This window comes from Podarcis melisellensis, assembly GCF_964234715.1.
Source record: "Podarcis melisellensis genome assembly, chromosome: 3".
Taxonomy (NCBI): Eukaryota; Metazoa; Chordata; class Lepidosauria; order Squamata; family Lacertidae; genus Podarcis; species Podarcis melisellensis.
Genome location: NC_138530.1, coordinates 43,885,733 through 43,913,632, shown reverse-complemented (window position 1 = coordinate 43,913,632; position 27,900 = coordinate 43,885,733). Strand labels below are relative to the sequence as shown.

Sequence of the window (27,900 nt, the reverse complement as noted above, 5' to 3'; positions counted from 1 at the left end):
ATCTCTGGGTTATTTGTAGGGCATAGGAATTCATTCTCCCCCCCCCCAATATAGTCCGGCCTCCCACAAGGCCTGAGGGACAGTGGACTGGCCCCCTGCTGAAAAAATTTGCTGACCCCTGCCCTAGACATTTGAAGTTGAATGAAGAAGGTTGGGTTTCCTGCATGAGATAAATAAATCGAGTCTCAGAGCATTTTGCTTCCTCCTTGTCCTCCTTTTTTCTGATGGAGATTGAACTGACTTTCAGCAGCTTGCCAGTTATGGTGGTTTGTGATCTAGCTGGACCTAATGACCAATGAGGCTCAATGAAGAGTTATGACATCAGGTAGTTAGTGGCACACACTTGCCTGCCTGAGAAGCTGCATGTCAAGGCCAGTCACCACTTCTCATTCACCTAAGCAACACTTCAGATCATGCAGCTGGCATTTTCTCAAAGCATTAACATCAGAGAATACTGTACAACTGAGAAGAAGACAAGACAAGGAGCATTAGAGCGTGTGGAAAGGAGATTTTGCTGCGTCCCATCCATCTCATGAAACAGAATGTCTAGGAAAAAAACTCAAGATGATATTTCCAACAACATTCCTGATGGAGCCGATTTCAAAAATCTACTGAAACTGTTTCAGAAATTAGTTGATCAGACAGTTGCTCAGAAAAGGGATGAAAGATTAGGCTTGTATATAAAAGATGCTGGTAAGTAATCCGGTTGTACACGCAGAGGGGTGGAATTTGGGGTGATAAATGGATTTACCCTGCAGAATGAATTAAGTCACCCTAGAAAGGAGACTACCATTTCTCCCTTTCTTGCTCAAAACTTTCTCTAATATTGGGACCCAGGAAGCCAAAGATCCCTGCTGTACTATTTCATAAATAGCGAGACAGAAAAGGGATTCCAAATGAAAATGAAGACAAAACTAAATTCTCCAAACACTGATGATGATGGATTGCAGCACGAGGTGATGGTTGGAAAAGTATCGAAAAGAGCTGTGCTGATGTGTTAGCTTTTGTCTTCTTTTCTTTCATTGCAGAGGAAATTGATTACGATAAATTCTTTGCTGAAGTCCAGAGGCTGTTTGGTACAGATGTGAAGCCACAAGATGTTAAAACCTTCTATAGAAAGATTAGCAACAATCCTGATGGGCGGATGGAATGGTGCGAGGTAGATACGTGTTAATAATAATAATAATTTATACCCAGCCACTCTGGGTGGCTTCCAACAAAATACTAAAAACACAATACAGCATTAAACATTAAAACTTCCCTAAACAGGGCTGCCTTCAGATGTCTTTTAAAAGTAAGATATAGTTGCTTATTTCCTTGACATCTGATGGGAGGGCATTCCACAGGGCAGGCGCCACTACCCAGAAGGCCCGCTGCTTGGTTCCCTGTAACCTCACTTCTTGCAGTGAGGGAACTCAGTGTCTGGGCTGAACGATGGGGGTGGAGACGTTCCTTCATGTATACAGGACCGAGGCCGTTTGGGGCTTTAAAGGTCAGCACCAACACTTTGAATTGTGCTCTGAAACGTAGTGGTGTTGCTGTTTGCAGTGCATAAATGTGTCTTGAGCTCAGCCCTAGGTCAAACCAATCCAATCTTCATTCTCACATATGAAACCATTTACAAGAAAGATAATGCTGATACGCTTTTACTATTACTACTGACACAAGATACCACCCTAAGTTAAACCGTAGCTTAGCTGATGTCCCACACTGACCTTAAAAACCAAGGGAGGAGCAAAGGCCATGTAAGTGCCTCTTCAGGAGCCAGCACAGTCATGGTAAGTTGCTGTTTGGTTTACTGTGACATGCGAACAGGCCATTATAATAAGGTTACCAGATTTTTTTTCAAAGAATCCAGGGACACTTTTTTTAAAGAAAGAGGAGTCAGTTAGCCAGGTGGCTGGGCGCTCTCGTTCCTGGCTCGATTTGGGTCATGGTGTGTGTGTGTCAGCAGTTCCCCCTTGGCAGTGGCAGCGGCAGTCTCAGCAGCCCAGAGCCAGCCTGGTAGCACAGTTGGCTCTGGCTGGCCTCAGGAGCTGCCCGCTGCCGTGGCACCCGCCATTTTGCCTTGCTGGAAGTCCCTGTATGATGTGTCTTGTGCCCTTGGAGCAACCGCACAACATTCATTCCCTACTAATATATCTACAACACTTAAAATATAAATCCGGGGACATTCCGGGGACAGATTTTGTCTGGGGGCAGATTTGTAAATCCGGGGACTGTCCCCAAGAAACGGGGACATCTGGTAACCATATATTATAATGAAGGAGTTGGTGGGGTGAGACCATGGGGATCAGGAAAGGTTTTACTAAGTGAGGCAGTGAGGATGAGAGGGAGCTATCTTCTTGGGCAGGAGGCTGTCCCAGCACAGAGAATGAACCAATTTTTTTGCCCTTGCAAGTGTTTTGATCAAGTTTCTCCTGCATTCCTACTTATGGAACAAGAAGAACCCAAGGAGGATAGCAGCTCAAGCGAATGATTGAAGGGCTTGCAATCTGTTCAACATTGCACCCGCAGTAGATCATCTCCTCTGTGACTGAAACAATGCATAGTTAGCTCCTAAATAATTGGAGGAGTTGCCTTTTATAAGGAGACTGAAGTGGGCTTTGTGACCATGAAAAGCACTTCATCAGGAAAGTGAACTCTTGACAATTTCTGCTTAACTGATGTTCCAGGGAAGCGCATGAATTCATTTTTTTTTTTTTATAAAAATTTTTATTAAGATTTTTTACAGATACATATTTAACAAACAAAATAGGTTTCATAACATCTTTTCATTCTATTGCGGACTCCCTCACGTCTCCCGCTTCCACTCTCATCATTAAAAACGAATTTTTCCAAGCAAATTATCATCTTGTTTATACTCTTAAGTGCAATGTTTAGGTTAAACTCAAAGAAAAAATTATAATTTAATGGTAGACAGTTATTTCTGCTCTGGCTTCCTTGTTAGGATTCAACCAAATTACAATACTTTTGTAAATAAATCTTAAATTTCTTCCAGTCTTCTTCAACCCTCTCCTCTCCCAGGTCGCGGATTCTGCCAGTCATCTCAGCCAGTTGCATATAGTCCATCAGCTGCATCTGCCATTCTTCCAGTGTTGGTAGATCTTGTGTTTTCCAGCTCTTAGCAATAAGTATCCTTGCCGCCGTTGTAGCGTACATAAAAAATGTTCTATCCTTCTTTAACACGTTCTGGCCGACCATGCCCAGAAGGAAGGCCTCTGGTTTCTTGGTGAAGGTATACTTAAATACCTTTTTTAACTCATTATATATCATTTCCCAAAAGGCCTTCACTTTAGGGCAGGTCCACCAGAGGTGAAAGAATGTTCCTTCATTTTCCTTACATTTCCAACATTTGTTATCAGACGAATGGTATATTTTAGCCAATTTCACTGGGGTCATGTACCATCTATATATCATTTTCATTACATTTTCCTTCAGAGCATTACATGCTGTGAAGTTCAGCCCGGTAGTCCATAACCTTTCCCAGTCCTCAAACATAATGTTGTGCCCAATATCCTGGGCCCACTTTATCATAGCCGATTTAACCAATTCGTCTTGTGTGTTCCATTTCAGCAGCAAGTTATACATTTTTGAAAGTACCTTAGTCTTAGGTTCTAGCAGTTCTGTCTCCAGTTTCGATTTCTCCACCTGGAATCCTAACTTTTTATCAATCTTAAACACTTCCTTAATCTGAGCATAGTGTAACCAGTCTCGCACTTTATCTTTCATTTTCTCTAAACTCTGCAGTTTCCAATTGTCTCCATCCCTTTCTAGTATTTCCCAATATTTTGGCCAATTGGCCTCCATATTGGGTCTTTTTCGGGCCTTGGCCTCCAAAGGTGACAGCCACCTCGGTGTTTTGTTTTCTAATAAGTCTTTGTATCTTGTCCAGACATTAAATATTGCTTTTCTGACAATATGGTTCTTAAAGACCTTGTTGATCTTAACCTTGTCATACCATAAATATGCATGCCATCCAAATGCATTGTTAAAACCTTCCAAATCCAACACATCCGTGTCCTCCAGAAGTAGCCAGTCTTTTAGCCAGCAGAAAGCTGCGGCTTCATAGTACAACTTTAAGTCTGGCAGGGCAAAGCCCCCTCTTTCTTTTGCGTCCGTTAATATCTTAAACTTAATTCTGGGCTTTTTGCCCTGCCAGACAAATTTGGAGATATCTTTCTGCCACTTCCGGAAGCACTCCGTTTTATCTACAATCTGCAATGTCTGAAACAAAAATAACATTTTTGGCAATACATTCATCTTAATAGCAGCTATTCGACCTAACAATGAAAGTTTCAGTTTTGACCAGCTATCCAAGTCTCTCTTAATTTCAGACCAACATTTTTCATAATTATCTTTAAACAGACTCAAATTCTTTGCTGTTATGTTTACCCCTAGGGGAAGCGCATGAATTCAGCTGATAAAGGCAATTCTTATAATTCACACCATTCATTTTCTGGCTGCTGACTAACTTTATGCTGCTTCAGCTCACGGAATAGTAATCACTGGAAAGTAGCCTGTGGTTTTTGGTGAGGCTTTTCTGAGTGGGAAGGGGGATGATGTTACGAACAACAAGTGAGAATATTACCAGTTCAGCCATGCTATATACATAGCACACCGGCTCCAGGGTTATGGGATACATGTGTCTCAAACCACAACTCCCAGCAGTGTATCTTCGGCACTGCTCCGACTTTGCTCTTGTAGAATCGTAGAATCTTAGAGTTGGAAGGGACCCAAGGGTCATCTAGTCCAACTCCCTGCAATGCAGGAATCTCAGCTAAAGCATCCATGACAAATGGCCACCCAACCTCCGTTCAAAAATCTCCAAGGAAGGAGAGTCCACCATCTCTCATGGGAATCTGTTCCACTGCCAAATGGCTCTTACTGTCAGGAAGTTTTTCTGAATGATTAGTTGGAATCTCCTTTCTTGTAACTTGAAGCCATTGGTTCGAGTCCTACCCTCCAGAGCAGGAGAAAACAAGCATGCTTCCTCTTCCATGTGACAGCCCTTAAGATATTTGAAGATGGCTATCATATATCTCTTCCCACTCTCCTCTTTTCTACACTAAACATACTCCGCTCCTTCAACCGTTCCTCATAAGGCTTAGTTTCCAGACCCTTGATCATCTTGGTTGCTCTCCTCTGCACACGTTTCAACATCCTTCTTTAATTGTGGTACCCAGAATTGGACACAGTATTCCAGATGTAGTCTGACCAAGGTGGAATAGAGTGGTACTATGACTTCCCTTGATCTGGGCATTATTTTGTCATGGTACTTGCCTGTATAGAGTACAATCACCTTTTTTCATATTGCTGTCCATGTCAGCCATTTTGTGCTGGCATCCACAATTCTGTTGTCAATATATGAACACTGGTACCTCATTTTTAAAGCGAAGCACTGCTTATAAATATTCATAAACTTTGAATAAAAATGAACTCTACAAGTGGTGTTCCTAAACCATGGCATTTTCCTGCAAAAAGTAGAACCTGTACCCTGGAGTTCTTTCATCGGCTCCTTCTGTTTTTCATGTTTAAAGTATTATGCGGCTGGGGCAATGAAGCTCACAAGCAGCTACAGAAGCACTTGATAGGCTGCTCTCCATAAGGTGGAATTTGATTGGCTCCAGAGGCAATTTGGGGTCCATAAAGTTCTCTTCAGATGAATGTGCTTCTGATTACAGTGCCTTTTTCACCAACTAGATCAGTAGACCGTAGCTAAGTGGTTCATGTATTACACCATTAACCTTTTGAAGGCTGCATTTAAATCATTCTTTTGCCTATAAATCCTTCTTGTCTTCTCTAGGAGAGGAATTTAAAAGAGCGCTTTGCTTCGTTCTTCATGTAAACCTTTGCTAGGAGTAAGAAAAAAATGGGGAGGGAATGAGAAGCTGGAGCCTGCAAGAAAGGGAAAGGCGAGATCTGATCTCTTTCTCCACGGGGTGTGGATATGAGGGGTTTGCCCAAGAAAGGATGCTAAGAGGGAAGTGTTGCGGATTCCTCATACTGTACCTTATTGATATTGCTATATCATGGATTAGATGTACTGTGCAGACAGATTATATATCTGTCATCACAACAATCCTTGGCAATAAGTTCTTACTGACCTGGAACTATGAGTTGTTTCACATATTCACAGTTTGTGCATTGGTTACTGCAATGAACTGCATGTGGGACTTCGGTTAGTGCAGAATGCTGCAGCAAGAATGCTGAAAGGAATCAAACCTTGTTAGCCTTTCACACCTCTGCTCAGGGACCTGAACCAGTTGCCAGTTTACTACTGGGTCAAGTTCAAGGTGTTACTATTAATATATAAAGCCCTTAACAGTTTGGGACCAGTTTACTTGCAAGATCACCTTTCCCCATATATGCCCACTTGACTGCTTCAGTCTGAGCAACTGGCTCTGTTACAGATGACACATCATACCATTTGTAAGAACCTGATATTTCAGTGTGGCAGTACCCACCCTTTGCAACTCCCTGTCTTTTGAGATCAGGCAGCCACCTTCACTGTGCTCTTTTCAGAGCCTGCTAAAAACATCTCGGGTGAACTTGCCTTCTTCCACTTGTGCAACAATAGATCAAAATTATGGTAGAAAACTCGATACGGAATTACAAGAAAATCAAACGACATCTAATACACCATCAGCCATGGAGGTTAAGCATCATTAAAAAATAAGGCACTTTGGCTGGAATGCTAAAAGGCCCTTAGGATTTGGTTACATAGCTGAGAAATGCTCAAGGTTTATCTGTTGAAACCACAGCTAAATTTGCTTTTGAAGACAATGGCCATTTTCCACAAGGGACTGAAATCATGTTTCTGTTTTCCCTGTGTCTGTAAATCAAAGGCAGACCTATACACTGACTAGAAAGCTTTTGAAATGACTTCTTTCTGTAATGAGCCATCCCATATTTTGTGTGCTGAGTCTGATTTTCATTTCAGTCATGCCTGGAACCTAATTTTGGAGTCCTCCTGAAGGCTTTCTCCTGGACAAAAGGAACATAGCTTTTCTCCCCACCCCCATCATCTTGCTTGTTGTTTCTACCAACCATGAACACAGTATGAAACAGTCTAGAGAAATATGTAGGTTCCCAAAGAGGAGACAGCAGTCTCCAGGGAAAAAATTACATATCACTTGGAAAAACAGGCAAATTAATGCCAGTGTACTAGAAGAAGCAAAGATCACCAGTGTCAAAGCAATGATTCTTCAGCATCAACTTTGTTGGACTGGTCATGTTGTTTGGGTGCCTGATTATCGTCTTCCAAAGCAACTACTCTATTCTGAATTTAAAAATGGAAAACATAATGCTGGTGGTCAACAAAAGAGGCTTAAAGACCCTCCCAAGGCAAATCTAAGAAAAATGTAGCATAACACCGACAACTAGGAATCACTGGCCTGCGAGCGCTCAGTTGGAGAACAGCCCTTACCAAAGGTATCATAAACTTTGAAGACGCTTGAACTCCAGACTTGAACTCTCACACATTCACACTAAGCCATGGTTTGACTTAGCATTGCATGAGAAACCAGCTCAGCATATCCTTCTGGGTTCTATCTAATTGTTCAGTTAGCTAAAATTGCCCCTTGATTGCATAAAGATTTTTTTCTTTGTAATATTCTTCTTTGGCCAGATCTTCATAAGCCCTTGCCTCTTGCCCTCCTGTGCCTCAATTATTGGTCCATTCAACTTCCTGACACTTCATCCTGAACAATATGTGCTGTGTGGCAGTGGTGACTGGACAGTTGCCCTTCTATGCCCTCAAGCCTTGTTTTGGAAAATAGAATTTGAATTCAAGATTCCTCTAATTTTGAAAGTTTTTTTTTTTTTTTGCCTTATGTCTGCATAACCCCTTGGGTTCCAATGTTTACACTTTTCTATCTTGCATTAACAGCATTTAGAAGTGATGCATTTGAGAATAAAGATGTCTGTAGTGTTAGCTGTGGAAAAACCCAGAGTTGATCTTTCAGTCTATCACATTCTCTATTGGAGTGCAGCAGTTGTGAGGACACACACATACATAGAGATAAATACAATTGTGGCAAAAGCAGCATATATATATATATATTTAAATACCCTTCTGTCTCAAGTAACCTGGTCCTGAACTGTATAGAACTTGGCCCAGTAGCAGACTGAGTGCCATTGCAAATCCCACAAGCAAGGTGCTACATGCTGTTAATAGTTTGCCCCACAAGCAACCTAACTGTGATGTTCTGTATCAGCTGCAGCCTCCAAACCAACCCCAAAGGCAGTGGCACATAGAGCAGAGTGCAATAATCCAACTGTGAGGCCGGACAGCTGTGGTTGAGCTATCTTGATCCAGGATTGGCTGTAGTTGTCTTACCAACCAAAGGTGGCAAAAGGCACATCTAGCCACATGTGCCTCCAGTGACAGAGCTGGCCTCCTCCTCCCCACCCAACTAGCATGAATCAGCCATGAAAGACAAGGATCCAAAGGTAACGTCATTGGGCACATACTCACAGGCACTCTGTCAATTTCATTAGGCTGCAAAACTTGAAACTGATTGCATAAAACATGGCTTGATGGAGCATTGGAATTCTTGTTTGAGAATGCATCAGTCATGGCATCTAGCTAGCTACAGAGATCGATGACTTCATCCTCAAAATGCCTAACAAGCAACTCTGGGATGGTTTCTAAGGTGTCCTGGGTGCCAAACACTGATATGGACATCAACAGCAATGGACCACCCTGATGATTTATGAGCTCTAGTCATCTTTGTAGTGGGACTTCTGCCACCTGTGTTCTAACCATCATCTGACTACTACTGACTTTTAAATATATGTAGAGTTTTAAATATATGTCATCATTTCTCTATGCAGTTTAGGTTCCTATTAATATTATTATCTGGCTGAGTTTCCCCAGCCACTCTGGGCAGCTCCCAATCAGGTGTTAAAAACAATACAGCATTAAATATTGTGTGGTGCTGCATTTTGTTTGGCTTGTTTTAGATCTTTGGATATTATATACTGGAGGGTGATGCTCTTGCTGCGCAGCTTGATGAAGAAAATATGGTTTTCCTGGTATCCAAAAAGCAGCGGATTTCAAAAGCAGGTAGGATCTTTTAATGTCCTCTCCCCTTATTGAACTTCTGCATAATGTGTCATCAGATGTGGGCAGAACAATATATTGCCCCTCCTCCTCCTCTCCCAGTAAGCAACATTAGCCCACCCGCCGGGAAGTCAGAGTAGTGGCTCCACCCATTCAGTGAACAGCTTCTGGTTGCAAATCTATACACACTTGCTGGAGAGAAAGCTCCATGCACTCAGAAATGTTTATATCTGAATAGACCTGCCCAGGATTGAACTGTGCCTGCTATTATAGGGTTCCTGTTAGACTCTTATGTAATTAAAGTAGATTTCCCAAACAGTTCGTTGATTTTCTTTTTTAAAAATCACAGCATTTCTGTTGTGACTCTGAGTTGCATTTTTCTCCAGCCAAAAGACAACTAGCAAACCCCTCCATTGGCATCACCAAAGTCGCACCCAAGAAACTCCCTATATGATCATATTGTTAATATAGCAGAAGTTCAAAATCAGAGCATGATGCTTTTTTATATTTATAAAAGTATGTTTTCATAAGTCTCCAAAGATGCCATGTTGTACATTTTTAATGCATTCTATGGCTCTGCTGCAACCATCTGTTCATTTGTACTCACCTATGAACTGCCCTTGACAAAAACTGCTTGTAATTCTATTGTAAATGCCCTCACTGGTTTTTAGCCATTACTTTTATTTTATTTTACAACATTTACCAGTATATAACACTTACTCAACAGAAAGGCCCTAAGCAGGTCACGAAGAACAGTAGAAATTATCTACTTAAAATAAAGCAGTAAAAACAAGTTGGCATAAAAGTTTATAAAAACCTTTTTTTAAAAAATCAGTTTTGTTCTCACTGAGTTGGTATATTTGCCTCTGGACTGTACCATTTCTTTACAAGTAGGGATGGGGGAGAAATTTTATTTGTTGACGTTTAAAGGTCGATCTCCCTAATTTGCGCTTTCCAAAACAATTACATACGATTTTGCAGTGTAGCTATCCAGCAATTAACATGTACTAAAATGCATATATTTACTGAAAACTACAAATTTCTAAAATGAATTATATTAGGGGAAATTCCTCTGCAAAGACATGTCTGTTAGGGAAAATTCCATATAGGTGTGTATCTCGCCTTGTTACTAATTATGTGCATTACCTAATTCCTAGAAGTTTTGTTGTTCAGATTTTAGAATGTATTTTGTCTTTGGCAGGAGTCAAGAGACGTGATGTAATAAAGTGCATAGTGAAAGTACCACAGCTGGATTTTTTAGTAGTAGCATCACAAAAAGGGATGCTGTCTGTTTTCTCCAGCCAGGTAATTTTTGAAGTAAACCAGATTTGTTTTCTCTATGGTACAGAGCACTTTCTAATATGAACAGCTAATTAAATGTAAATGCATCTGCCCTTTGGTTATATATGAGTGAGATAGTCAAGCAAACGTCTGCCATACAAGAGATATCTGGCTTCAGGTTCCTGAAATACGTAGGCATTTAATACAATTTTCATATTTTATTCAGGCCCAAATTCAAACAAAGTAAGAACAGGTCACTAGAAAGTGTTCTGTGGAAGCTTAATTGAAGTAAATGGCCATTGCACAAACTGAAAATGTGTTATTGCCCAGGCCACCTTAGTTTGGGTGATGCATTAGTAGGAAAAGAAGCTCTTGGTATATTGTTTGCTTTCTCTTCCTTCTAAAACATAATGCACCCATCCTTTCCCACTCATTCAGACAAAGCCTTTCAGAAAAATGAGTAGCCTACACAGACATTTAATACATATTGTTCAAAAAACTGTATGACTTAGAAACCAGTTCTCAGCATCCCAACACTCTATCATGACAAAGATGGGAGTTATGCAGGTAAAAATTTAGGATCATCCAGATAGGAGCAAGCTTGATGGTCAATGGCTGAGGGCTCCAGGAGCAGGTTCAGTCTAACAAGTCGAGCCATTTCCACAGCAGGTCCTCCATTTCCTTCCTTGTAGAGAATAGCAAAAGCCTGCAGCTGGGCATTTTGGAAAAGGGCTTTGACAAGCGGCACCCAACCCCAGCCTCACATCTTTGTGGAGGGACCTGCTGGGATGACATAAGAAACTCTAATGGAATTGACAACAACGATGTAACCAGAATTTTTTTCAAAGTATGTGATGGAAACTGCTAAGAATGTAAAACTTGGCAGTTCTACCTACCTGCTCCTTACCTGCTCCAGGTAGACCTAGAAGAAACATCTGTGTCATAAATGCAGGGGCAATTCAGTGCTGGCAGTAGTGAGCTAGGTCGACCAATGATTTGACTTGGTAGAAGGCAGCTTCCGTCAGAGGCTGGTCCATTAGGGCAAATGGGGCACTGCCCCACCATCCTCATTCTGCCCTCAGTCAGTCCCCACCTGCCTACCTTTTTGTTTGTAACCTGTCCATGGGTGGCAATGCCTGCCGCCTTTTTCCTTTTGGGTCTCAGTTTTGCCCTTGCAGAACTCAGAAGGGAGGAGAATGTGGGCAAAATCAGGATTGGTTGGCTCCACATTTGCCCATCATGGGCTTAGGCACCACCCACTGGTGGCCTCCCTGCCTTCCCAATGGGAACTACCACTGGAAGCTTCCCATTTTCCTAAAACAGAACATTAGAGTATAGGAGTGTACAAATATGGGAATCAGTATGACCGTGCATGAATTGCGTGTCATGAGATTATGTACATATTGGTAAACTGGTGAAAACCCATGTCCCAAATTTTATTAAAGATTTTCTTGTTTTACAGAAGTATGTGTAATGTCTCTCGTATTTTTTCCATGTAATATTTTTACAAATCAGTTTCATTTGTTGAGACATTAGGAAGAAAAGGGGTGGAGGGGGGGAAGATGGGTGGGGTCGGGTGGCGATGTTTCTATTTTGCTTAATGTATGTAGGGTTTGGTGTCAGCGTTGCTCGTGCCGGTTCTACTGTTCACTTGTGTTCCTTTGGTGGAGAGAGAGGTTAGGGTTGGCCCAGGGTGTGGTTGTTTGTTTGTGTTTGGCTGTGGTGATCTTTGTTTTCGTGTGTGAGTGGGGTGGGTGGGTGTTTTGGATCAGGTTAGCCATATTGATTCGTATGCTGTTGGTGGATTATTGCCATTGTCTTGTTGGGCTGTGTATGTGATAAAGGGGAGCCGTACTGGGGTAAAGGCGTCTTCTTCTGTTTGTCCCCATGTCAGTTTCAGTTTATTGGTTAATTTTTCTAGTAGAGCTGTTTCCCATACTATTTGGTACCATTGGTCCATGCTTACTCCTGACAGGTCTCTCCAGTGCCTGGTTATGGTGTTTCTGGCTGCTGAAAGTAGGTGGGTTATGAGCGCTTTGTGGTGTAAATGGGCATTGTTGTCTTGGAAGATGTCTCAAAATAATCAATTCCATAAAACGTTGGCAGTTACCACTTGTATTTCATCCTTTTTTCTTTTTTTGTAACCCGTTTAAGTGAGATGTTGAAGAGGGGGAAGAAAAGCTATGCTAATAAATCTCCCAAGGATGCAACATCCTTTGTTTAAATGCAGCAGTAAACTACCCTGGCAGAAGGCACAAATATGAGGCTATGTGCTGTTTATTACCTTCATACTTCTGTAGCTCTTGTGCAAGTAGCCTATGAAATGTCGTGACTATGCAGTAATGTTTCCAAGCAGCAAAACACTCCCAGGGTTTCAATTTAATTAGGACACAATACGCATCATAGGCATGTACAAGATAATAAAAGATCCTTGCATGTGATTAAATACTAAAGCAAGGCTGAGACATTTGGGAACTACTGAAGGAATGTGGGGGGGGAACCTATCCAGTATTCCTGTATATTATATCTCTTTCACAGTTCTATGAAGAACTGCTCTAAAAAATTATCCCCCTCAGAGAGCTCCCAGCTGCTACCTAAGATTTTCCACTGATGTCACATTGACATCAGTACTTCCATTTCATTTCCAAAGCTCAAAAAAATATTACCTTACTTTTTGAAAGCTCTGCATGGAAATTTTGAGTCACATTAATATAACAGTCCCTGCTGTTGTGTAAACCGAATAGGGTATGAGTGTGCCTACATCTTTGGCAGGTTATTAAGGATATAATCACACATGAGAATAAACCACTTGACTGATAGCTCAGTTGGGTGGAGCGTGGTGCTGATAATGCCAAGGTTGCAGGTTCGATCTCCATATGGGACAGGTGCATATTCAAGTTGGACTAGAGGATCCCCAGGGTCCCTTCCACCTCTGATTCTATGACTGTGAATGAGCATTCTGACAAATGGGAGGTTTCTCTTTGCAGTTGAAACCCAGTTGAAACAAGAGGCACTTGTGTGAATAGTCCCTTAACATTGTTTATTAAATTTGGATGCCGCTTTTCATCCAAAGACCACAGGGCAGTTTACAACATGAAACTACAAAATGAAAATACAATACAGGGTGGCCCAAAAGCCGGTATACTGCTTTAGAATCCACTTTCATTGTTTTTTACTCAAGCTCTCATCATTCACAATATCAGTAAATAAAAATTGTTTGTTTGTTTGTTTGTTTGTTTGTATGCCTACTTTTGGGCTACCATGTATATATAACAACAACAAACCAACAACCCCCATCCCACAAACACATTTAAAAAGCCATAGATTGTTTAATCAACCAAAGGCCTGGTTGTAGAGAGGCAGTCCTTGAGGTATTTAAGCTGTTTAAGGCTTTATAGGTAAAAAACAGCACTTTGAATTGGTCCTGGAAATTGATTGGTAGCCACTGCAATCCGGCCAAGTTTGGTGTTACATGCTCAACCCGTTTTGCCCCAGTGAGCAACCTGGGCCCTGAATTCTGCACCAGCTGAAGTCCCACATATAATGTGTTGCAGTAATCTAACACAGAGCTTACTAGAGCATAGGCAACAGATGTTAGGTCTGATGTGTTTTCATGAGCAACAGTTCAGTTCAAAGCCTTTGACATACTGCAAATATTTGAATATGCTTCAGGGATGTTTGTCACAAACAATACACAGGGAAAGCAAAGCCATGTCTTTGATACTTTCAAGTACACCAGCCAATTTTATGATTAACAACTTTGCCATTGGGAAGTTTTTTTGGAAACCAGTTACTAGAAAATTTGCAGCCATCTTCCAGTGCAGATTCCTAAAAATGAGCATCTTTCTGTAGTTAGATCCATGTTCAATTATTTTTAATATCCTGTCTGTATCAAATTGAAAGAAAAGCAAGACAAAAATCAAGCTCTCATATATATAAGCAGTGCTTTTGGTGACAATACTCACTGGTATAGAATCTTGCCACCTCTTTTAATGCTGCCCATGGCAACCACCTCATTTTTGGATATGGGCACCTCATTTTGAACCCAAGGAAGCACTGTATATGAGACTGTGGCACTGTGAGTTTACTAAAACAATGTCTGTGTGTGCTCTGCGTGGTTTTGATTTTGTCGCAAACATCCTCTAGCCACATATGTTTTCTGAGAGCAGAACAGAGGGAACTGTGACTGCATCTCACACTTCCTTACCTGGTTCTTGAAATGTTTACCTGGTTGCCATGAACCTGAGTTTAAATAGTATTATTTTTCTTGCAACTGTATCTCACTTACTTCTATGATTTTTTCATTGATTTTCCAGATGAGGATCCTGACGAGCACAAGCATTCCCGTAAGTTGACTCTTTTTCTCAAAAATTCAATTACGAATTAGACATCAGTGAAGTGAAACAAGTACCTGTACATGTTTGTATTTGAAGCTCCCATATAATTTTGCATTGTGAACTACACTGGGTTTGATAGCTTCATTATTTCCTATTCGAGTATGAAAATACTATCTATGGCATGATTATCTTACATATTTAGGTCAAAAGATGCATTAAAAAGCTGATTAAAAAGCTTGAAGGAGCGTCTCCATCCCCATCGTTCTACCCAGATACTGAGGTCCAGCACCGAGGGCCTTCTGGCGGTTCCCTCGCTACAAGAAGCCAAGTTACCAGGAACCAAGCAGAGGGCCTTCTTGGTAGTGGCACCTGCCCTGTGGAACGCCCTCCCACCAAATGTCAAAGAGAAAAATAACTACCAAACTTTTAGAAGACATCTGAAGGCAGCCCTGTTTAGGGAAGCTTTAATGTTTAATAGGTTATTGTATTTTAGTGTTCTGTTGGAAACCGCCCAGAGTGGCTGGGGAAACCCAGCCAGATGGGCGGGGTATACATAATAAATTATTATATTATATATTATTATGATGTAATTCATGAAATCAAACCTATTTTTTGAGTCGTAAATAGTGGCAATAAGATTACTTTGGTAGTTACTCATCCATCTTTAATTTACAAAAAAATCTTGGACAAAGCACTGACCACATTTCTTGAAAACTTGATTGTATTCTGACAACAACTTCCTGCAGTTTAGGAAAGTGTGGCTGCAATGTTACATATACTTCCTTGGGAGTAAGTCCACTGAACAATTCTGAGTAAACATGCAAGTGACTTGTTCAAAGACTACCAAGTAGTTATTTATTAAAAATCATGGTACCAATGATGAAAGACTCTCTACTTTTGTATATGGGGGGGGGGGAGAAATACAGATCTGTGCATTTACACACATACAAACAAAGTTATCTGGTATCTGAAGAAGTGTGCATGCACACAAAAGCTCATACCAAGAACTAACTTAGTTGGTCCTTAAGGTGCTACTGGAAGGAAAAAATTTTTTTTTGTTTTGACTATGGCAGACCAACACGGCTACCTATCTGTAACTGGAACTATGGAAGGCACCACATTGAGCCGCATGAAATGGAAGTCCAACGTATCTGAAGAAGTGTGCATGCACACAAAAGCTCATACCAAGAACTAACTTAGTTGGTCTTTAAGGTGCTACTGGAAGGAAAAAAATTTTCATTTTAAACAGTATGAGTTATGCAGCTGTGTTTCCTTTTTGTTACCAAAATGCTGAGAAACCAAACTTAACTGAAATGTACACATAACTATACAGGTAATGTAGTTGCCATATTGTGTCAGGGATATTCCCGCTACTACAAAGGGAGTCCACCTTCGCATCATCCATTCATTCACCGTATAGATTTTTCCCATCGCTACAATGAAGAATGCACTGCACATTCCCTTTTGGAACACCTTTTTGCCATTTTGGTTCAGAAAACCCATCTAAACTACCACAAACTTTTGATGCTGTGCTGCTAATCCCGTTTGGAGATAATAGGCGTCTGAAGACAGAGAGAGGTGCATCATTTATCTGGGGACCAACTGCTGCCAGGTTGTTTGAAGAGAGTTGAGCTTGCTAGTTAGAGATTATTGTATTTAATGTCCAGCAGCTGCTGCTGGCACAACAGTGAGTAATAAATCGATTCATTAGGATAACTTCTCTTCCCTGCTCTTGATTATGAGGCAGCATAATTTTCTCTTCTGACTGCATTCCCCAGGTGATCATATTACTTGAACTATGTTCTTATTATAAACATTTTTCCCATAGCAGGCCTGCCGGTTCCTTGCTGTACTCATTTGGACACAAATTATATAATTCTGCCATTGCAACTGATTCTCTTTTAACATAGTTAGATCTGGTTCATAATCATCACAGGCTGTAAACAGAACTTGAGGTTCTGCAATAATTTTGACAGCTATAGCCTCTTAAATTTAATTTAGAATCCATTAGCGTTTCAAATTGCTCTATACAAATAGCAGAGCATAGGGCAATATATCTTTGTGTAGCACCCACACACGATATGAAATTAATTTATAGCTGTGTTGAGGTGCAGAAATGTTAAAGGGTTTCCATCATAATCGGATGCAAGCAACTACAAAATGTCTGAAACAGTCAACGTTTCAATTACAGCTTGATTCTAGGGATATTGAAAAGCTAGGATGCACATGTAATCAACTATGAAAGTTATATTATAAATTATTAAAATACTTCCACATCTTTATTCCACTGGCACAATATTTGTAATTCCATAAACACAACTTTATCACCAAATTCTGGCAAACTCAACTTTTACAGTTGTAGTTGATACTTTGACTGTAAATATTCCTCGAACTATTCTTCTTTCCATAAATCATTCCTAAGGAGACTTTCAGACATCAATTAAAGATAAAGGTTGCAAACTAGCAAAGAGGCTGATTCTGCCAACGTTTCTCTTTAACCAGGACACCTCCTGGATCACTGGATGTGATTACCTGAGTCAGCTCAAGCGTGTTGTTGCTGTGACGGAAAGAACCATTATCATCTGGGATTATAAAACACAGGGCACTGCCATGGTAAGACACTGAGTCATGCAAGTGTGTGTGTATGTGCATATGCGTTTTGGGGGTAGGGGGACAAAACAAAAATCCAAAGAATGTTTTTTTGGTATTGTGCTACAGTTTAACTGAACTATTCTGCATTCTTGTTAGCATATCTCATACTGAAGCATTATAGCTAGTAAGCAGCTGTATAGAGACTGGAGACTGGATTCAGTTCCTACATGCAGCAAATATCCTATCCGATCATGAAGGGATATAAGCCTGGGCAAGAGAGCTGTAGCTTCTCTGTCCAATTAGGACAAAAATAGACTTGACATGGGAAATCTGTGATTGGACAGTCTGGTAACTTGGGGGGGGGGTGTTATTGTTAAAAGTAGCAGCAGGGGACTAGATTGGGACTACAGCACTGGGGGTGGGGATAATTCTTTCTTACCATTTCACTGTTTTAAATGGCCCAGCTTCTGTTGGTCACAGCTTCTGTTGGTCACAGACAGGTACCCAAAGCATCTGCTCTACCACTGTGCTACAGCACTTCACTTAACACTCTCTCTCTCTCTCTCTCTCTCTCTCTCTCTCACACACACACACACACACAAATTCTTTTATCAGGATAGTTATCATAGTTTCTCCCAAAGCATTCTGGAAATCATAGTTTGTTGATATTGCTAAGAATTCTCCTGACAGGTCCCTAGTGTTCCCCTTATAGAACTACAGTTCTCAGGTTATTTAGTGGGGAGGGGTCAATATTAAACCTGTTTCTTTATGGCATAAGTATAACTCAGGGGTACATCCTGAAGGTCCCAGGCCACAGAGAGGTTAGGCTGGCCCAGTGGCATAGCGTGGGTTGTCAGCACCCAGGGAAAGGCAAGTAATTTGTGCCCCCTAACCGTAACCCCCAGATGTTGCGCCCGGTGCGGCCGGCCCACCCTGCACCCCCCACGCTATGCCACTGGGCTGGCCTCAACCAGAGCCAGGGCTTTTTCGGCTGTGGCTCCAATCTGGTGGAACGCTCTGTCACAAGAGACTAGGGCCCTGCGGGATCTTTCCGCAGGGCCTGCAAGACGGAGCTGTTCTGCCAGGCCTTTTGTTGGGGTTCAGTCTGACTCCCTCTTCCCTTTCATAAGAACTTTCATGAAAGTGGCATCCCAATTTTTCTCACAGGCCCATATAAGTTCAGCATAAACAGTTGGGCCTGGTGAACATTTAAGGTCCCCAACCCTAATCTGCGGGTTGCCATCTGATTGGATTTTATTCTTATCCTGATCTGATTTGAGGATGTATTTTAATTGATTGTCTGATTTTATGTTAATGTGTTATACATTTGATGTTAGCCGCTCTGAGCCTGGCTTTGGCTGGGGAGGGCGGGATATAAATAAAAATTATTATTATTATTATTATTATTATTATTATTATTATTCTGATTGTAAAGCAGACGTTTTTGTGAATGGCATATTATCAAGTATATTTATTTCAAGGGACAAGGCAAGCACATTCTCCATCCCCTTTATTATTTGTTTCCGCCATTGAACCACTAGCTGCTGAGATAAAGGAGAATCAAGAGATTAAAGGGATACAGATAAATAAAACAGCAAAAAAATAAAGCTCTACGCAGATGATACCGTGTTAACTCTAGCAAATCCTATGCAGTCTTCAACAGCACCAGAGAAACGAATGTGGAAGTGTGGCTGCATATAAACAAATAAAGCAAAAACAGAAATTATAGGAGTAGATACTGGAAAGGAGGGGTGGGGGGAACAAAGGGATAATTTTGATTTCCATTGGTCTACTAAACTAGTGCATTACTTATAGAATTACAAGACCTTCAGGAATGCTGCAAAAATAACTATGAAGAGTTAATTAAGGAATGTCAGTTGCTTTTGGCAGCATGGCAGAAATTGAACCTGTTTGAAAAGGTTTGTGTACTACTTAGGTATATTTGACAAGCTAGGATATATATCTCACAGGTTGCAGCCAGGACTTTCGAACTATCTTCTCACATAATTTTCTGAATAGCATCTTTATGGCAAGAATACTTATTGGTGGATTAATAGAATAAATGCCAAAACATCTAATCGACAATCTGCTTTATTTCATAGGACAATTGTTTTATCATCAAACCCGTGGAACATTGCATTATTTGTGTTTGTGCTGTTCAGCGACCAGCAGAACTACTAGTGAAGGATGACATCTTACTGGGGGATGATGGGGGATATGTAAATATGTATACCATGACCAGCGATGACTTTGGCCTAAAGCAATCTAAAGCTAAAAAGAAAGCACAAATTATGGTTATCGATTCTAGGAAATTCAAAAGGTAAGTCCAGATACTTGGACAATTCTCATTATTGAGACTGAAAGTTATTGTTTTTAAATAGAGCCCATGATGGGAAGTTTCCACACTTCTTGACACAAAGAGAACATAAATATTGTATAGAACAGGCATCCCCAAACTCAGCCCTCCATCATCCCTGGCCACTGGTCCTGTTAGCTAGGGATGATGGGAGTTGTAGTCTCAAAACAGCTGGAGGGCTGAGTTTGGGGGTACCTGGTATAGAACAATGGGCCAGGTTTTCCTTGACATCAGTAGGCTATGGTTAGAGCAAACCATGAAGAATCCCATTTCAAATTATTTACTTGGTATAGAGATTATAATTTATATTCCATTTGAGCTCAGTTTCTTATATATGTAGATATATGAATTAGTATTTTGTTTTATCACTCCCAGCATTAGACGCAAGCTACATGAGGACTGGGTTGTGAAAGTCAAATACTTTCCGGCCTTGAATTGTTTTGGATCCTGCTCTTTGGACAGTGTTCATTCTTTGGTTTTGGATGACCTGAGAAGACTTGAAGACAACACGTAAGTCCTTATTGTACTATATATTATTTTCATACAGATAGTCACACGTATGGGTTAAGTCAAATTGAAAACTTTAAAGGAATTGTGAGTTATATGAGCTGTGGTTTTTTTTAATGAAATCAAAATTAGTTATCTAAAGCCTACCAAAGTGATCTTTCATACAACTATCTTGCAAATTAGGACGCACTGTTGGTCTGAAATATTGCTTTCTTTCTTGTACACCTTAGAAGTGACATGAAATTTCATTCAGGTAGGTAGCCGTGTTGGTCTGATACAGTCGAAATAAATTAAAAAAAATTAAAAATGTCCAGTAGCACTTTAGAGACCAACTAAGTTTGTTCTGGGTATAAGTTTTCGTGTGCATGCACACTTCACAAAAGCTTATACCCAGAACAAACTAAGTTGGTCTCCAAGGTGCTACTGGACAATTTTTTAATGAAATTTCATGTTTACAATCTCAACAGTCATTTGAAGATTTTTGTCTTTTTATAATACTAAAGAAGATATAGTACATGCTATAAAGTATAAACAAATAGGTAATTCTCAGAAAAAAGCAAACATCAGCATTAACAATCATCCCCCCCCAAATATCATTCAAACGCACAATGAATACCATAACATTATAAAGTTTATACACACACAAACACACACACACACACACACACACACACACACACACACAATGTAGAGTCAAATACAAAAAAGGGTTTGCTCCCACTACATAGGACTATAGAAAGTTGCCCTAATACCAAGACAAGCCTGTCAGGAGTGCATGCAGGAGCCAGGCACTGTGACTGATAGGGCTTTGCAGAACTGGGGCTTTCCTAAGTATGTTCTGAAGAGGTAAGGTGCAGCCGCACAGGTGAAGCCGATTGTTAACTCACAGCACCTGGTGGCAAGAGCCAGGAAGGGATATAAGGTCAGCATTTCCCTTTGGCTCTTTGCCACAGCAACACGCCTCCTGCCTTGCTGCATTTGGCTTCTTGACTCCTTGCTTCCTGACCCTCGGACCCTTGGCTTCTGGACTCCCGGCTCTCTGACCCTCAGACCCTTGGCTTCCTGACTCCTGGCTTCCTAGCTCCTATTGCTGCTCCCACCCCGCCGTCTTGCCCCCAGTCCCAACATCCTCAGCCGGGACTTCGACCGCCCGTAAGCCGGACCGTGACAATGCCATTGGTTGATCTAATTCAGTACTGTCTGCCCTAATTGGCCATGGCTCTCCAGGGTTGTAGGCAGGCTTCTTTCCCAGCCCTACCTGGAGGTGCTGGGGATTGTACCACTGAGCTGTGGCCCTTCTTCTTCTTATTGAACGAAGGAGAAATCAAGGAGCGAAGAAGGACAGAGCCTCTGCCCCAGCGAAGCCACCAGAGCAGAATACTTATTTATATGGGGTTATAGAGATAAAACAAGGAGACAGAGTGAGAGCCATAAGAGAAAGAACTGTGAGAAAGGGTTAGGTGTGGAAGGATGTCTGAGCTTCCAGCCTTGGTGGCGAGCCCAGGGATAGCAGACGGAATTTACAATTTATATTACTGAAGGGACTTTGTGATGGGGGGGGGGTGAGTCCTTTCCTCCCTGAGGGTTTGAGGACTCACCAGGCAGAACCTGGAGTAAGGATCTGATCCTGGGCTCCAAGGGCTCCTTGGTGATGTTTCGGGAACAAAAAACTGGACAATTATGTACTGCTTTGGCTAATATTACTCATTACTCCTTCCATTTTGGAAGAGAGAACAGGCTACCACCCTTGCATAAGGCTTTATAGCCTAATTTGATCACATGTTTTCTTGTCATTGCAGACCTGTTAGGGAGTTCTCAGTACCAAGGGGAGTTAACGCTTTCACATACTGTGGGAAAGCCAATATTGTTGTTACTGGGGGTAGGTAAAAATGCTTTCAGTCTACTAAATAAGTCTTGGTGATCGTTTCCAAAATTTCTCGGTTGCTAAATAATTGCAATGTTATTGCTGCTGCCTACAAAACATAAATTTTTATTATTATTATTATTATTATTATTATTATTATTATTATTATTTCTATAATGCCCTCATCCAATGATCCCAAGGTGTTCCACAACATAAAAACACAAAAATACATACTATAACCACAAACAAAAACAATACCTCCCACAGGTTAAAAGGCCACAGTTTGCTTAAGCAGCCAAAGGCCTGGGGGGAAGAGGAATGTTTTTGCCTGGCTCCTAAAGATAGAAGAAAACTTTGGATTTGATATCTCGCTTTATCACTACCCTGATGAGTCTCAAAGCGGCTAACATTCTCCTTTCCCTTCCTCCCCCACAACAAACACTCTGTGAGGTGAGTGGGGCTGAGAGACTTCAAAGAAGTGTGACTGGCCCAAGGTCACCCAGCAGCTGCATGTGGAGGAGCGGAGACGCGAACCCGGTTCCCCAGATTACGAGTCTACCACTCTTAACCACTACACCACACTGGCTCTCAAAGGCACTTGGTGAGCCTCCTTGGGGAGAGCATTCCACAAGTGCGGAGCCACCACAGAAAAGGCCTGTTCTCACGTTGCCTGACCAATGCCTCACTCGGTATAAGGCTACTTCCTGTCTTCCTGTGCTCCATCCTGACAACAATGTACCAGCTGCAATTTGCATCAGTCTCTGGATGAAGTAGCAGCATCAAGGCAATCCTGCCATATTCTAATGTGAGAAAGAAGCAGACGGTAGACATAGTCTTCCTATATAGCATCATTTCAGACTGTTGGTGTTTCTCCTAGTTTCATGTTTCATGCCTGGGATGACGTATTGTAGGTTTGTTATAGAGAAAGTGAAATAATCATCTCAAATTGCAGGTGGAACACCTAGGCTTTGCTAGGTTAGTATTCAGCATCACAATGAGCCTCCAGTTGTTCAGATCAGCAGTGTTGTTTGTTGAACAGCAGTGAGCATGTGGAATAATTGACAAGAAATACCATATTGGCCTGAACGTAAGACGCACCCGAATATAAGCCGCACCTTTAAAATTGGAGGGAGGGGGGAGAAAAAAGAAAAAATACACGAATATAAGCCACTCCATTCCAGGCTGCATATGGGGGGGGGGGAGCTGCGCTGCATTGCCAGCGGCCTTTCCCCTTCCTCGCTGTCTCCCTTCCTGGCCTTGAGGGAGAGGATGGAGGACTATGCACGGGGCGCTGTTTGCTCCTGGCTGCATACTGTAAGGTCGCAAATATAAGCCGCTTTTCATGGTCAGAATTTGGGGGGAAAGTGAGGCTTATATTCAGGCCAATACGGTATGTCTAAAACTGAGAACAATTGGGTCCAGCTATAGCACTACTCTATGAATCTCAATCAGCAGAGAAAAATAAAAATGTCTGATGCTAAATATAGCTAGGTTACCGATATCCTCTTATTGATTAGCAGAGAGAGTGTGGCTGAAATATTCAACATCTTATTGCCTGTAAAATAAAAATTGACATCCTAGCAATATTTTTTTACTGAATTACACAAACATTTGCTGAATGCATTGATCATGCAGCTAAAACAAGAACTTATTTAAGAAATGAGTCAGCTGCTCCTAAATACTAATACTTGGGACTAAAAGCAATTTATATTTAGTATTAATTGCTAGGCTGTCCATGGCTGTTGCCGTACAGTTCTAATAAAGTGCTGTCAAGTCTTGCCTGTCAGTGGAATAATGTTGTTTTAAATCATTTGAAAAACTAAGTTATAACTCAGTAAACCTTTGCTGATAAAACTGTCTTTTCAACATTTTGCTCAGAAGTATTGGAAGAAGGTTAAACAGAGAGTGTATTCTTTTATTGCTCATCATTCATGTCAACATAATTCTTAGAAGTCATAAATTTAATGAATGCTGCAGATGTCTAGCTGCCTTCAAATCCTTTTTATACATTGTTACGCAGCTCAAAGTCTGCCTAACACTTTCTCCGAGCCAGTTCTATAGCACATGCTGTTTTTTGACAAATACAGGGAACTATGTAATTGCTTATGATTTTTTCCATTCACACCTACCCACACCTGATCGTCACACTGTTCTCTGTTTGAGGGACAGCTGCTTCCATGTGTCATCATCAACACCACCAAAAAAGCATCCCTACTGCCTGCCTGCTGGGCTGACATTTGAGATGAAAGATGCATAAGAAATAACAGAGCTTTATTCTTGGAACTCAAAGAAGTTTCAGTGGAAGTTGAGTGCAGTCCTATGCCTAGTCACGGAGACATAATAGTGATACAAAACAACCTTTTTAACTTTGTGCTTTCCCCATGCTTTGAACTACAGCCACCATCATCTCTGACTATTGGCCATGCTAGCTGGGGCTGATGGGAGTTGGAGTCCCAAAAACCTCTGGAGGGCACCAGGTTGAGAAAGGCTGGTATAAGCATTTCTCAGGTTATTCATCAAAACATGGTGGCTGCTTCCTTACCCTAGGGACAGTAATGGAAAAGTAGAAGAAGATGAATGGTTTGGAAAAACTAGCATTATGCTAGACCTCCTTGATTTTTTCTTTAAAATGCAAGGCGTGCATCTGTAAAGACTGGCAGCAAGTTTTCCTTTTCAAGTACATGTATTGTAATTGACTTCCCAAACACATGGCTGGGAAATGAAGCACAGCCCTTTGCCATAAAGGCTAACAGCAAACATGCTGAAGCCGGAGCCTCTCCAGGTGCTAAATAAATCATTTTAAAATTGTGTTACTGAAACATTTCAGCAAACCAGCCACCCCCATCTAAAATAGCTAGTCACAAAGTATTAGTTTGAGCAATTTATACATTCTTTGGTTACCTGCTTTCTAGATGTGCCTGTTTTTTTCAACAGGGGATCAATCGGTCCTAGTCAGAACAGGCTGACACTGTGATAAGGTGTCAGGAAAAGAGCATGGTTCCTTAAAACCTCTGCAGTCACTATCAGGGTAGCAGTTGCTTTCCCTAAAAGAGATGGGGGGAGGAGGAGGAGGAGGAGGAGGAGAAGGAGAAGGAGAAGGAGAAGAAGAAGAAGAAGAAGAAGAAGAAGAAGAAGAAGAAGAAGAAGAGTAGTAGTTTGGATTTGGTATCCTGCTTTATCACTACCCTAGGGAGTCTCAAAGCGGCTAACACTCTGTGAGGTGAGTGAGGCTGAGAGACTTCAAAGAAGTGTGACTAGCCCAAGGTCACCCAGCAGCTGCATGTGGAGGAGTGGAGACGCGAACCCGGTTCATCAGAATACAAGTCTACTGCTCTTAACCACTACACAACACTGGCTCTTGTTAAGTTCAAAGGAATCATATGCATGGGAGAAGGATCACCAGATCTGCATGAAACATGATGAATAGAGACTCCAGTGTCACAGGGTGGTAGTCAACTAAGTTTTACTCAGAGAAGGCCCACTGAAATTAATGGATCCTAACCATAATTTCAGTGGGTCTCTTTGGGATATACTTCTATTGCTCTCATATGCCTTCCGTTTGACTAAAGATGGTGTGTGCTTCCGTTCAAGGAGTGACAGGGGTCTGTTCCGTCTGGCATGCCTCCACGCCAAGACAAACGTGCAGTGGGTTCTCATCCAAGAGATGTTGTTTGCAGATGACGCAGCCTTCACAGCGCACTCTGAGGAAGCTCTACAGAGACTCATCAACCACTTTACCCAAGCCTGCTTGGAGTTTGGCCTCACCATCAGCCTGATGAAGACCAACATCTTGGCTCATGATATTGCCAGCACTCCACACAGCAGCATGGGTGACCACACGCTTAAGGTGGTTGACCATAAGCATAACCAGCAACTTCCATTGACACTGAGCTGTACAAGCATATTGGCAAGGTAGTGAAGGCAATGGCTCATCTTTCCAAAAGGGTATGGAGGAATGTGATGCTAAGAACTCCCAAGATGAAGATCTACCAGGCTTGTGTGCTGAGCATGCTGCTTTATGGAAATGAGTCATAGGCAATGACTCACTACCCGCCAGGAGCAACGCCTCAATGCCTTCCGTATGTGCTGCATCAGGAAGATTTTGGGCAGCACATGGTAGGACAGAGTCTCAAACAAAGATGTGCTCTTCCAAGCTCACATTCCCAGTATGTTCGCACTTATGTCTCAGAGATGTCTTAGCTGGCTTGGTCATGTACACAGAGTGGCAGATGGCAGGATCCCCAAGGATGTGCTTTACGGGGAGTTGGCTTGAGGCACCATGCCTGTTGGCAGACCAACTCTGCTATAAAGATGTCTGCAAATATGAAATGAAGGCAACACCAACCTTGCCGTGGAAATTCCTTGCAGATGACCACAGTGCCTGGAGACAGTCAGGTTGTGTATCCACATCAATGGCCACAGGAGGAATGACTTCTGGGAGTAGCCCAGAGAGAAGAAATGCTATGGTGCATCCATAACAGCAAAACTGGATGCCTTCATTTGCCCCAGCTGCAATTAGATATGTCTCTGCTGTATCGGTCTCACCAGCTACAACTGGAACTGTAACTCTCCAACAGTTTGACTTAACCCTCAGTGGTGGACTCTTCCATTGTCCCTCAAGAGCAATGGAGGCCAACAACTAACTCTGCATAATATTTAGAAGAAAACCACCCAGAGTGGTACTGCACAATCTGTGACTGTGCTGGTCAGACACGTAACACCTACTACAAAGGTGCTTAATATACAGTTATCTAAGCAGGAATAAGGACATAGAGAGGAAACAGAATTCTCCCCTCCCCCCATTAGACCAGTTAGCTAAGAATTCCCATGTGGTACTTGCAATATCAACACAGTATTACATGCAGCTACAGAAGAAAGTAATACAAATCCCACAAATTTGCTTCTGACAGGCTAATAGCTCAAACAAACATGGACAGACAAAGAGCTTTCCCACTCTCCAAAATGGAGGTTACATCTTAAAATGGCAACATGTTGGTTTGAGATGCATAGAAAAAATAAGAACCATACAAGTGTAAGCACTGCCGCCGCCCCCCACAAACTGCTAAATGATATGGTAATAATAATAATCTCATATCATGTACCAGTCTGTGAAGATGATGGTGATGATGATAACAACATCAACAACAAAAACAATACCACAGTACTGTATATTAATAACTCTTGCCAGTTTTGAGTTGTTTTGCAGCCCAGGTAACAGGCTCACTGGTCCATTCCTTTCTCCAGGAGATGATAAAATTCTTCGTTTGTGGCATCCTAACATCAATACAAAGCCAGTGGGGAAGCTGATGGGACATTTATTTAGCATAACAGAGATTGTCACCAATGAAAAGGACCAGCACATTATTAGCCTTTCGACTGCAAAGGTAAACTACTTTTTCACTGTATCTTATTGAGCAGTGGCGTAGTGTGGGTTGTCAGCACCCGGGGCAAGGCAAGTAATTTGCGCCCCCTAACCCGGTAGGGGCAGAGAGCTGCGAGCGCAAGCGTGCGCCCCCCAGATGTTGCGCCCGGTGCGGCCGGTCCCCCCTGCACCCCCACGCTACGCCACTGTTACTGAGAGAAGCTGCTGCTTTCTCCTCTCATCAGTCAGTAAAAATTTTATATATAGGCGGTGCTTTTTTTCTTTAAAAAAATGGTCAGGGATACCCTCATTTTCCTACTCGTATTGAAATACTACACCTCAGTAAGGCCAAACTTAGATTCACAAAATGTTTAGGGGTATGTGTGCCCCTGCGTCCCCCCAGGAAAAAAAGCACTGGATATAGGAGGTAGTCAGCTGTACAGTGCATTAGTCCAAAACTATTCTTTTCAATGTTTCCCCGAAGTCTCTATTTAAATCCCTTTCCCCCAATCAAAATGTTGAATATATTGGAAA

At 41.7% G+C, this 27,900-nt stretch overlaps 1 protein-coding gene across 2 annotated transcripts in view; it reads left to right on the top strand.

The window, feature by feature from the left end:
* Positions 1-341: 341 nt before the first annotated feature.
* WDR64 (WD repeat domain 64) overlaps positions 342-27,900 on the top strand; it is a 69,203-nt gene continuing 41,644 nt past the window's right edge. The window contains exons 1-10 of one of the 2 annotated variants that reach the window (XM_081905798.1): positions 342-693; positions 1,029-1,159; positions 8,968-9,070; positions 10,269-10,372; positions 14,665-14,694; positions 17,188-17,298; positions 19,380-19,597; positions 20,009-20,143; positions 21,940-22,019; positions 27,249-27,388. In XM_081905798.1, the coding sequence (XP_081761924.1) occupies positions 543-693; positions 1,029-1,159; positions 8,968-9,070; positions 10,269-10,372; positions 14,665-14,694; positions 17,188-17,298; positions 19,380-19,597; positions 20,009-20,143; positions 21,940-22,019; positions 27,249-27,388 (1,203 nt within the window). In that variant the 5' untranslated portion in view covers positions 342-542. The remainder of the gene's footprint in view (positions 694-1,028; positions 1,160-8,967; positions 9,071-10,268; positions 10,373-14,664; positions 14,695-17,187; positions 17,299-19,379; positions 19,598-20,008; positions 20,144-21,939; positions 22,020-27,248; positions 27,389-27,900) is intronic. The other variant, XM_081905799.1, reaches the window with a different exon arrangement.